At 39.9% G+C, this 13,069-nt stretch overlaps 2 protein-coding genes across 2 annotated transcripts in view; one reads left to right on the forward strand and one right to left on the reverse strand.

Annotated features, from left to right (window-relative positions):
• Window positions 1-1,562: 1,562 nt before the first annotated feature.
• The window catches only part of LOC145989443 (cilia- and flagella-associated protein 298), an 80,515-nt gene continuing 69,008 nt past the window's right edge, over window positions 1,563-13,069 (reverse strand). The window contains exon 5 of the mRNA XM_083124788.1: window positions 1,563-2,807. Within this exon, the coding sequence (XP_082980914.1) occupies window positions 2,697-2,807 (111 nt within the window). The 3' untranslated portion in view covers window positions 1,563-2,696. The remainder of the gene's footprint in view (window positions 2,808-13,069) is intronic.
• Window positions 10,060-11,503, forward strand: LOC145989442 (uncharacterized). The gene has a single exon (XM_083124787.1). The coding sequence runs from the start codon at window positions 10,092-10,094 to the stop codon at window positions 11,403-11,405; it is 1,314 nt and encodes a 437-aa protein (XP_082980913.1). The 5' UTR covers window positions 10,060-10,091; the 3' UTR covers window positions 11,406-11,503.

Below are 13,069 nucleotides of genomic sequence, written 5' to 3' on the forward strand. Positions count from 1 at the left end.
TATATCCCTGTCTCAGTGTTCGAATTTCGCAGTATCAAGTAAAGTAGTTGGTTACAGCACAAGTTCTCAGTACATTCGATCCCCACCACTGGCAAAAAGCATATTTGCTCACTTGAAGATGAGGAAAAGGGTGCTCCCTTGAAATGTAATAAATGCGTACAGTAGGTAAGAAAACAGACAATGGACAATTTCCAATTAAGATTGCATGCTATTAACTTATGGTGGTAGGATGTGTCCAGTGGATATGTTCCTGACTTCCAGTAGTAGTAGTTGTGTCTTCAGATGGATTAATATGAAACTACCACACTACATTTTATTTTTTGTGATAATATACATATATTAATCTAAAAGACCTATTAATATGCCAAATTTTTACTGAAATCAGCCTTTTAAAAACAAACAAGGCATTGAAAATGTTATTAACTTTATTCTTATAATTTATTAAGCATTACAAAAGTGAAAAATATTATGTTTTATGTCTTTCATACATTGACACTTGGTCTGTAACGCCCTCTGAGGGCCAGGGTCTGCCAGAGCGGCACTTCATTGGGTGGCGCATGATCAGCACATCCATTCCCATTGCCACTGTTTTCTGGTTGTGGTGGTCAGAGCTCACTACTTCTTCTTTTCAATTAGCTCCCCAATTGTCCTCACGACACTGGGCCAATGCTGAAATTTTGGGAGTACCCACCGGAAATCAAACCTAGGACCACACCAAAGGTGCGAGTGCTAACCATCTGGTTATAGAAGATCGCCTTCATCTGTATTCATTGGAGTATGATTTGGTGCAAAATATTTCAACTTTGAAGTCTAGAAATGATCCATTAGAAGCTAATTGCCAACCAAGTGTCAAGGTTAATTTTCGAAAACCGCGTGATCCAATGTAAAATAGGTAAATATGTGATTAAAAATCTTAATCATTCATTCATTCTCCCTTCAATGAATGTCCGACTGGCACTAGTGGACTGTGTCTTAGACAAATGAACTGTGAGTGTAGAAATATATTTTACACCACCAAGGCACAATAATCATGCCACAACATTAATAAGCTTAAAAACATAACAACATTTTTCTTGTATGTTCATATTGCTTCCATTGTAGAATACTTTTTCTTGTAGTTTACAGTTCTTACAAGAACAAACACGATTTTCGATGTAACATTTTGGGAGAATACACACTCCCTGCAACAGACACTTAGAATAAATGTTACATAAAAATTGTGTTTATGAGCTTCTAAGGACCATAAACTATAAGAAAAACAATTCATAATAGCATTGTTATGCAGTCAATTACATGCTATTTATATAAATAAAACATCAATAAGAATTACTGACAGGTACCAATACAGTTCCCTACTGACTAATCTCTTCCAACCCTACATTTAATTTATTGCTTTAGTTAATTGTATATTCCTGTGTTTTTGCAGAAACATAAGAATGATTAATGCAGAATGACTTCTCTATGAAAATCATGTTGGTTGGCCATGACTAGCAAATATTCATCTTAAAAAAACAACTCACAATTTCCAAAATTAATATTTATTGATTTCAAATAAACTTGCGATATTACATAACACTTTTATGTACAAAATTATATTATGGTACAATATTACTTAAGCACAACACAACAAATAAAACACACCAAAACTCATATTGCTTACAAACGATGTGACAATAACAGAATAAGTGATGTGCACATTAAAAATATTATTTCCTTACATTGTTGAAATGCTAATCAGTATTTATATTGAGGAAAGAGGAAGTGAAAATTTTCAGACAGTAAAGTTCAAAGGATATTAATCTAAAACCATATAAAATTATATCATAGGACTTCAATTTTTAATTAACACACAGGCTCTTAAATTGCTCGTACAGCAGTTTGAGAGTCTGCTAGATATTACAAACCTGAGAATTTTGATGCCTTAATGCACAAGACATAAGTATATCCTGACAAAATTATATTATGGATTATCAACCCACAATACATATTTTTTACTCTCAATTTTGCCTCAAACAACAAAGGACAATATTGTTTAAAACTACAGCAACTTGTTAGAAACAAAAACAATATTGTTACATATAAAGTATGTAAAAAGCAGAGAACTCTATAGCAAAGTAGTGAATAGAACTAATCTAGGTCCTATAATTCTATCAGACATTTTAAAATTACATTGTTCAGTCAATGTTCTTAAAAAGTTTACATAACCAATGTTAGAGATTACAAAATTATACAATAAATATTACTATTAAGGTGGTAGTTGCAAAATGTCACAAACACCTTAAAGAGTAACATTCAGTATTATTTTGTAATATATTTCTCATTTTTCAATGAAAAAATATTCTCTTGGTATGCTATTACAATTGATATTTATACTTCTCTCTTATGGATAGAAATGTACTTCCATTACGTGTGTAGCATGAATGCATGCAGAAATTGTCCTTAGTTATCACCTTCTCTCATATGTTACAACAACACATGCAAACTGGATATAAATTTGTGCATTAGCCATAATCAGGCACAACTTCAGTTAGTCAAAAATCATATTCTTCCAGAATCATATTTTATGTCCAAGGTTTGTAAGTGGTATGCATGGTATGAGATAACGCAAAGAAAGATGCAGTCTCATTAATCATTAATTCATAAATGCAAAGCTTTTTCACCTCCATTCATGCAATTGACACAGAGTTTACCTTTGGTTACTTTGGCTTCCAAGAGATGTCTGCAACACCATGAACGGAACGCTTCAAGCTGTTACTATCAGCCCAAGAGGAATTCAAGTAATTATCATCTTCATCTTGTTCCAACTTCTGCAAAAGAAAAATGCAGAGGCGCAATCATGATGTGACTACCACACTTGCATTTGTGTCCAGATTGCAGTTTTTACAAGCTAAGTTAAAAATAGCACAAACAATATGCCAAAGATGACTATGTTCCCCTTTATTCCAAAATATATGAGGAACTACTTTCTAAATACATGCATTTGATTAGTGTTTCTAGCATATAATATTTGATTCTAACTAGAGATGGACAGATATTAATTTTTTCGATGCCCATGAAGTACCAATATAAAATTTACTGGTACCGACATTATATTAATCCAATATAAAATTGCAAATGAGTCATTCCATGCCAAATCAACACAGATAACAGATATGTGCAATTTTCAACCTGACCATCTCCGATTTTCATGAAATTTGGAGAGTTAAAAGTATGCATGGAATTTAGTAACTGAAAATTTTGAGTCTCGTTTGTCTTGTAATTGTCAAATTATTTAAGGTCAAATTTTGCAGAAATTGTCATATCTGAGCTCGTTTAGCTATACTAAATGTGCAGTAACTCTGCTCCTATTTGGGCTAGGAAGCTGAAATGAAGTTTATTGTGCAAGGAATGGAACAAACTTTCCAATGATATGTAACAAACCTACCTTTGGATAACAAGAAAATTTTGTCACGTAGCCTTGACCTTTGACCTTGAATACCTTAAAACATGTCATCGCCAAAATTTGTGAAAAAAATATATTTCGCACACCATGCTATACTCTAAAACACAAATTTCACCATTAACATAAAATTAGCCTCGTCACTGTGAAGCACTTTTCATTCCAAAGGAAGCATCACACTGTAATGGTTTGACACATCATTCACAATATTCAACTATTCAAGGGCCTCCCCCATGGCGCAGTGGTAGCGTCATAGCCTTGTAATCAAGGGGTCCCAGGTTCGATACCCGGTGGACGCACAAGTGGTTCGGATCCCACTTTAAACTGTAGGTCCAGTCCCGATTAGCCATACTGTGCATAAAGTGGACTTAAAACACCAAATCAATAACAATAACAAATCAACTATTCAAAAGCATCAGTGTGATCTCGATGCATTCCTAATACGTTAGAGGCATTCTAATGCTTTTTTTTTCTAACACCTTGAAAAGGAGAAAAATGTCTAAAAGCATTCAATCATTGCTTTTTGCTGGTTAAAGATACATTGGAAAAACCTTCGCCACTGCATTTCTCGTGAAATTCTAGCCTGATTTGATTTATCACATCACCCCTTTCCATTCAAAGCATTTGAGTTGAATTCAATATGAGGGCCAACAATATCACGTACCTCTGCTTGACACATGCTACTATGGTGTCCTCTGGGCCTAACATGTTTCTATCATGACCAAATGTACCCAGCATAACTCCCTTACATTTTATAGGAGGTGTAAAGGGACTTTTGACTCACCCTGGTACGTACATTGTAATGAGACCTTTATCAGTCACATAACTACACATATTATTTTGTACCTTCCAAACCCACTGCAGTCCCAGTTTATTTATTTATTTAAGTTTGGGGGGACCAACAGGCATTTAGCTGCCCAATTATAGGTCTCCACTAATTACATTTAAAAGTTACATCTACAAATATACATGTCACACACATACAAGTAAATTTGTGGTTGATTACATTATCAGAATTTGACATGCTAATTTGGAATATGTTCAGTCAAAAAAATCACATTATATAAATGTAAGCAAAGAATTATTGGTATGTACAAAGAAAAAGAAAGAAATAGAAATTCACCACACAACTATAACAATAAATGATCATTATTTTTCTGATAGGAGAATTAAACTAATGATTGTTATATGTATGTAATATATTCACTATGGAATATGAAAAAAAGGGGGGCTGATAATTTTTTACACGGGGTTGGCAACACTGATGAAGTTGAGCATGCGTAGGAGCATGCCCTAGTATTCTGTGCTTGCAACAGAGATAGAATCTTCAGAGTGGGGTTGCCTACATGGGAGTAGCAGTAAGGTGAAATGGCTGCCGTAATACAAAATCCCGCCAAATGTGAAGTGAAATCTGTCATACGATTTCTGAACGCAAAGGACAGAATGCAGCTGACATCCATCGGGAATTGTGTGCCATTTATGGACCGACAGTGATGAGTGAAGGGAAGGTCAGGCAATGGTGCAGGGTGTTTCGGGAAGGGCGTTCAAATGTCCATGACGATGAGCATAGCAGAAGGCCTAGTGTTCAGACGGACAATCTGGTAGAAAGCGTTAACGAGAAAGTGCGTTTCAATCGCCGGTTCACAATATCTGAACTCGCCAAAGAGTTTCCAGAAGTGTCTGAGAAAACAGTGCAACGAATTGTGACTGACAACCTGGGGTATCACAAACTGTGTGCGAGGTGGGTACCAAAAATGCTGACAAACGCTCACAAAGAGCAAAGAAGGACAGCTGCACGTGATTTTTTGGCCCGCTGGGGGGGGGGGAGAATGGGGATGACCTCTTTTCGCACATAGTGACGGGGGATGAAACGTGGATATCGTACGCCACTGGGGAGTCGAAGCAGCAGTCAATGCAATGGCGGTACTCTGGTTCTCCTAAAGCGAAGAAATTCAAACAAACACCATCAGTTCCCAAAATTATGGCAACCGTGTTTTGGGACCAAAAGGGTGTGATTTTTGTGGAATTCTTGGAACCAGGACGAACAATTACAGCAGAGGTGTATTAGCAGAGGTGTATTGAGAAACACTGAATAATCTTCGACGTGCCATCCAAAATCGGGGGAGAGGAATGCTACGCTCTGGAATTTTTCTGATCCATGACAACGCCCGCCCACACACAGCAGCTCGTACTGTTGACACAATTGAAAGATTTCGATGAGAACTATTCAATCATCCCCCTTACAGCCCCGACCTTGCCCCCAGAGACTTCTTTCATTTTCTTTACCTGCAAAAGTGGCTTGCATCGAAGCGTTTCAACGACAGTGACGTGCTCAAGACATCAGTTCTGGACTGGGTGCACTCTTAGGCAGCAGATTTTTACGCAGAGGGTATACGGAAGCTTGTGCCACGCTATCAGAAATGTCTGGAGGTTAATGGTGACTACGTTGAAAAATAGCCAAGGTATGTACTTCTTTATCAATCACAATAAATTTCTTCTCCTATCATTTTCTTGTTTTTTTTTTAAAAAAAATCGGCCCTTTGACATATGGATATGAATATTGAAGTATAACTAACTAACTAACTCTCTAGCCTTCTTAAACCAGAAGGTTCATGGCTGCAGCAACACAGGCCTTCCATCTGTCCCTATCTTGAGCAAGATCTATATACTCTTTTCCATCCTGGGCTTCCCCGATGGCACAGTGGTAGCGTCGTCGCCTTGTAATCAAGGAGTCCTGGGTTCGATACCCGGTGGAGGCACATAGTGGTTCGGATCCCACTTTAAACAGTGGGTCCAGTCCCGATTAGCCTTACTGTGCATAAAGTGGACTTAAAACACCAAATCAACCAACCAATCTTTTCCATCCCTACCGATTTCCTTCAGGAGGTCTATCTCAACGTTGTCCCTCCATCTTCGTATTGGCCTTCCTATAGGTCTCTTACCATCAGGTTTCCCAACAAGAATCCTATGAACTCCTCTTTCCTCTCCCATTCGTGCCACATGGCCTGCCCACCTAAGTCTTCTTGATTTAATTATTCTAATAATATCTGGACATGAATACAAATTATGTTGTTCTAAATTATGTAACCTTCTCCACTCACCTGTCTCCTCATCCCTTTTAGGTCCAAATATTTTCCTAAGGACCTTATTTTCAAATACTCTCAATTTATGTTCCTCTTTCAATGTAAGGGACCAAGTTTTACACCCAAATAATATTACAGGCAAAATTACTGTTTTGTATATATTAACTTTTAGTTTCTTAGATATTAAACGAGAAGACAAAAGTTTATGAAGAGAGAAGTAACATGCATTTCCTGAATTAAGCCTACTTTTTATTTCCTCTTTAATATAATTTTCACTTGTTAATATTACTCCTAAGTATTTGAATTTGGAATGTGTTCAGAACATGTCATCGCACATTCATAAAAACTTTTTGCAGTAAATAACAATCTTCGGTGTTATCGCATTTGCGAAAATCAAGGTCCCTACTTATGGGTCAATTAAAGAAAGAGGGGAAGGACTTTCATCCCCATGAAACGCAAAATCTATCCCCATGGTTGAGTGAAAGAAAAGGCTCTGTACGGTCTTAGCTCCGCCATTTAAAATAAGACGTTAATAAATAAATGGTGATTGTCACCCGTATACAATGATGTCAAAACTTAGGTGACTTATAAAACTATCAATAAAATGTCAGTAAGAATAAGCAGTGGTCCCTTCTCATTTGAAATCTTTCTTGTCTAAAATTAAGGAATTTACTCGATATGAAGTATTAAAATATCGCAAATTGTCGACCTGCGCTTGACATGGGTGTTCTTTGCGAGTGCTACTTCATCAATTTCATCATATCATCACTCATCCTCATATTCGCGATAAGCCAAAAGTGGCAGAAAAGTGAAGTAAAACAAAAGAAAATCAATCAATCATTAAATCGCCAATTAACATAGGAGTGTCTACAGTTCGTTCCCGCTGATTTCATGTCTCGCGGAGGAGGCCGAAGAAATGCTACGTTCTCTTTTCCGCACCTTAGGTAACCGCGAGGAACGTTACATGAAAGACGCTATCACTTAGCACCCACTCTGCATAATAACAGTCGTGAAAAAAGCCATCATGGCTAATGAGTAGGGAGCAGAAGTTGATGACCTAAACAATATAGGTATATGACCTATAGAATGTCCTAAAAAATGGGAAAAAATGACGTAAAAAATGAGCATTAAATTTGTTAGTTTCAGGTTAAAAATTGAAATGAAAAGGAAATTGAACAAAATGCAATCTTGCATTAAAAAAAGGCACCAAATGATACCACACGCACATTCAATTAAAATATGCAACGAGTATTTCCAATGGGAACAACCGAATAATTGTAAAACAATTTAATGAAAAAGTCGTATGCACTGAATGAATTGGTGTAAAATGCATTAATTTCCCGCATCTTTGACTGGTGATGTAGTGTGGTGTGTTTCTGTGGCACTGTAAAGAAAAAGAAATTATCGCGATCCACGTAAGACAATTTTTGTTTAGTAATTTAACAAATTGTATAAAAAAGTAGGGAAACCAAAATCAGGGACGCATCCGAGAAAGGGTTCATACACACGCACCCCCCCCCCCCCCCAGGAAAAAGTACCTCGGATATCACCCGTTCAGGATTTATTTTGCTCGTAAATTGCAATCCTGCGAAATACGCGTATATATAGGCCTATGTTCACCTTGGTGAAAAGACTCAAGAAAAATGAAAGAAGTGACAAAATATGACGAAACAATACACCGAAAAATGTTAAAAATGACGGGAAAATGCCGAAAATCGAGGAAAATGACCTAAAACCGGAAAATTGGCACAAAATGCAAAAAATACACTTTAAAATTACCTTTTTTGGATTCTAGACGATGTGTAATATTGTGTATATTTAATGGGCATCGTGTCCAATATGTCAGAAAAAAATTACATTTCATCAACTGCCGCTCCCTACTAATGAGAATGGCCTTAGGCTTGGCAGCCTGTTGATAAAAATAGGGGGGCATATTTTGAAGCACAATTAACATGTCCCGAAAAAACATTCTGCTTTTTTCCAGGAGACACCGGCGTTGATTTGGGGGTGGGGCAAGATTGACGAACTGTTTTCAATCTTCAGTAATTATACTTTAAATTATTTTTTATTAACTCACATACACATACACAAACACACACACACACACAGACACATACATGAAGGCAGTGCTGCCTCCTCCACTTTATGAACAGATAGGCTAATTAGGACTGGATCGAACCAATATATTCCTCCACCGGATATCGAACCCGGAACCCCTTGATTACGGAGACATTACGACACTACGCCATCGGGGAAGCATCTGCACGTTGAAACACGCCATGAAGACATATGAGGGTATGGGCAGGTTCACGCTCGATCTCGACAGTTTGTGGAGATGATGTGATCAGCACCATGCTCCAAGGTGGGTATTTATTGAAGACTAGGTTAACCCGAGAGGAACTCCATGCAGGGATATTGATGGAAAAGTTTCCATCTGAAATTACCCACCTCGGGAATCGAATCCCGGTCTCTCGCGTGGTAGTCAGACGGCATACCGACTGGACCACCGAGATACCCTCCATAAACTTACTATATGTATGTGTGTAACAAAAAATTTAGTCGATTCAAAATATGAACTCTGGTGCAACAAAAAATAAGTTTTCCGAAACCTTTTTTACTTATTCCTTCGGTTGCCATTGCTTACTTCCTGCGATGTTCCAACCTCTTGTATGAGTAACCTCACTGAGACTGTCTAATAAACGATTAATGAGTTGGAGGGGGGGAAAAGTTGACTACTTTCTTTTATAATTTGATTTGCTTTATTTTACTTCGCTTCTTGTGCCACTTTTGGCTAATTTGCGAAGATGTGGATGAGTGATGAAATGATGAATGGACACTCACAAATATCCATGCCCAGGGCAGGATTCGAACCCGGGACCCCTGGCGTCGTAGCGCGATGTGCTAACCACTCCGCCACTGGGGCCGCCAAAAGTTGACCACTCTTTGTGCTATATACTGTATTCTATATATACTCTATTCATTTAAAGAATTCCTAAAACAAGGCACTTACTGTTCCCCAAAGTACTTCAAAGGGGACAAGGAACCCTTTCCTTCCCAATTTAATATTCACTCTCCCTCTCCCCACCCTCCCAAATAGACGTCTTTGTTGGGACAACCATTCTTTCTCGTTCTAAATATTCCAAAAAGAAGGCGGTGCTATACCGTGTCCCTTCTAATTAATATATCGCTTCGTTGTTCCATTAACCGCTGAATTTGATCATTAATCAAGTAATTAAAAATCCGACAGCAACGGTTGTCAGTTTTATTGTTAGGTAATCTCCCATCTTTCAACATCGCCGTTACGGATATTAGCTCATAATTGAACTTCGATTCATGTCGAAGAATGTCACACAAACGATGTCCCGTTGTTCGATAAGTTAGAGACAAGACCGTGGCGGTGCACGACGGCGCACCACAGACACACGTGCGGTACTTGCGCGAAGACACTTTCCGACACTTGTCACCATGGCAACGTGCATCTACGTAACAACAGGCAACGTGCCAGTTCCCAAGTCATTTTCTGTGTCGGCGCGACAGGAGACGCGCGTTTGCCGCCTTATCGTGGCGCCATGGGTCGGAAGGAGAAGCCGCGTCTGGTGCCGGAGCAGGACAAGAGAATCTGCGGGACAATCTGCCTCTGCCAGCTGACCGTCGTGCTGAGCAGCGTCGCCCTCGTGTACCTCACGTTCGCCATCTACCTTCCGTCAAAGAGAGCCTTCGGGTACGGGATCGACCCGGTGCCGGTCATGTGCCAAACGACTAACGCCACCAACGTTCGCACCTGCACCTGGAGCTCCTGCGGAGAATGGTGCCTCTCCAAGTCCAACCTCGCCTGCACCCAGATCCTGGTCACGGTGCGTCGGAACGGCTCCGACCTGACCTTCAAGAACTGCACCAACACCCGGTACAGCCTGTGTCCTCCCATCCAGCTGGAGAACCTTCCCCTGTACAACTGCAACGACGCTTCCTCCTGCAAGGGCCTCACCGGGATCTTCAACTGCCCCAAGAGGTTCTGCTACAACCTCACCGGCAACTTCTCCTGCCACTACGAGCTCTCGAGGCACGTCTTGGACTCCGACAAGGACAACGAGGACATGGAGGGCTACTTCGAGTGCAACAGGTCCTACTGCAGAAAGTTCAGCAAGTTCTTCGGGTGCGATCGGGTCTGCAAGAACATCCCGACCGCCAACACCAACATGTTCCTCAGATTCGGCAACGACATCATCACCTCACGATGCTCGCACGCCGTCAGCACCCAAAACGGCACGGATCAGTGGTACCCTACGGAGGATCGGATCATGATGGCGTCGTGCTTGACCGTAAGCATCGACCGCCAAAATCAAGAGATCAAAGCCACCGACTGCATCAACGGGACGACGCTGGCGAAGAAGGACGTCCCGTGGCCGTACATGAACTTCACCCAACTCTGGGAGATCTACGAGAACAGCGACGACCGGACGGGTCTCGACGACCCGGAGGCCATCGCAATGGACACCAGCCTCACGATCTTCAACGAGACCAAGCTGCGCATCAACCTGGAAGGGTGCGTCAACACCCTGCGAGGGGAGTGCAAAGTGTTCAACAGGACCTACGGAAAGGACGGGGACAACAACACGGCTCCGTCGCGGTTCCCCTGCTTTCACAACCCGGACAAGCCGGATTTCGTCATCACCCGGTTCAACCTGGAGAAGACGAGGCTGGAGCTGCTCATAGCGGCCGTCGTCCCCGTCTGTCTCTTCGTCCTCTCCTTCGTCACCCTGTTGATGTGCACCCATTCCGTGAAGGTTGGGGACGATTCCAAGATGAGGTGCAAGTACTGTGCGTCGGACAGCAAGCCCGAGGAAAGCCAGCAGGTCATCGGAGACCGGATCATGACTCTGTAGACAATATACTTCAGCATCCGACTGCTGAGTATCTTAATAGTGGCGAACTGAGTGTCGCTGTCACTGAAACGAGAGAACTAAAACCTTTCTAATGACGCAAAAAGAAAGAAAATCTCTCGCGCAATTGATTTCCATTACAAACTACCACAGGTACCTGAAGGTAGAAGTGGCATTTCCTCTACGAACCTATCCAAAGCCAGCTGATAAGGATTACAAACAATTACAGAACTGCACCGAAATTTAAATGACCGTCATTTCACAGTGCTCGTGCATATTTGCGAAACCAAACAACTAGTCGGTCCCTTGTGTTCTAAAATACCAATAATTCAACAACGGTTCTGGAATTCCCATGAATAATAATTGGTTTTTCAGTCACGTAAGGAGAGAATCGTTGGTTTAGAAGTAAGTTAATAATGAACCAGCAATGCTTCTGGTGACATGCGAAAGCGCCATTGCAATTTATAATCGTAGCCTCGAATTCTGTTTTCCAATAATGCCTATAAGTACGAAAAAATGCTAGACTGTTAGCCAGAAATCACTAATACTTAATAGGTGCAATTTTATCATTTAAATCTATTGTTTCGTGTTGTAATATCAGCAGTTTCGATTACAGTGGTCAGTCAACACGTCTGAAGTGCATCCAAATGATTATATACCAATGTACCTTGATCGCTGGCATAACAAAAAACAATTACTAAAACAGTCGGGGAAGTTAAAAAGAAACGGTTTTGTTCCTTTAATTAAACATGTTACTGTAAAGTGTGGTGTGTTTAACATGTCTTCCCCGCATTAGGTTGACTGCTGTGTAATGCGTACATGAAGTTCAGCCGAAGTTGCATTTGCGTCGTACAAAAACATATTAATCTTGCGTAATGCTTGTCGTGCGATAATACTCATCAACATAATTTTATTTTTCCAATACGCTTATGACATACAAAGAACAACACTCAATAAGGAAATGTATGTGTAGTTACTATTTAATCAATTTCGACAGACACAGTGAGCCCATCTTTCGCGCCCATAAAAAAGGGAACACAAGTAGAACAGGACTACTGGATCGAATATTGAGTGAAACGCTATGTATACTTATTTCGCAAAATAACTATTGTTTTTCAGTGTGTTTTAATGTACTATTATTTCACACATCTTATATAGATAGCGATGAATACATTTCCCGTGTCTTCCTCCATATATATCGCCTTGTAATCACGAGGTCCCGGGTTCGATACCCAGTGGAAGCACATAGTGGTTCGGATCCCACTTCGATTGGCCTTATTGTTCATTAAGTGGACTTAAACACCAAATCAACCAACCAACCCAGTCAGTTGTTTATAAAAGTCTATTCCGCGCGATGTCACAGGCACATACATATAAAAATATTGGTGTGAACCTTATAATATATATCAAATAATTATATGACAGACTTCAGACTTTGTTTTAAGTTCACTGTGTGCACAGATAAACTAGGACTGTACCCACGGTTTAAAGTGGGATCTGAACCACTATTTGCCTCCACAATTACTACCTACAAGAGTTCAAATAATCTTACAAACCTTAATTTTTACAGTGTTCAAATTGTAAATTTTAACCAATACTGAATTGTTTCCTAGTTACTAGCGCCTTGTGATCAAGAGATCCCGAGCTCGATACCCGGTGAGGCACAT

Source organism: Lepisma saccharinum, chromosome 6 (genome assembly GCF_977018435.1).
Source record: "Lepisma saccharinum chromosome 6, izLepSacc3.1, whole genome shotgun sequence".
Lineage (NCBI taxonomy): Eukaryota > Metazoa > Arthropoda > Insecta > Zygentoma > Lepismatidae > Lepisma > Lepisma saccharinum.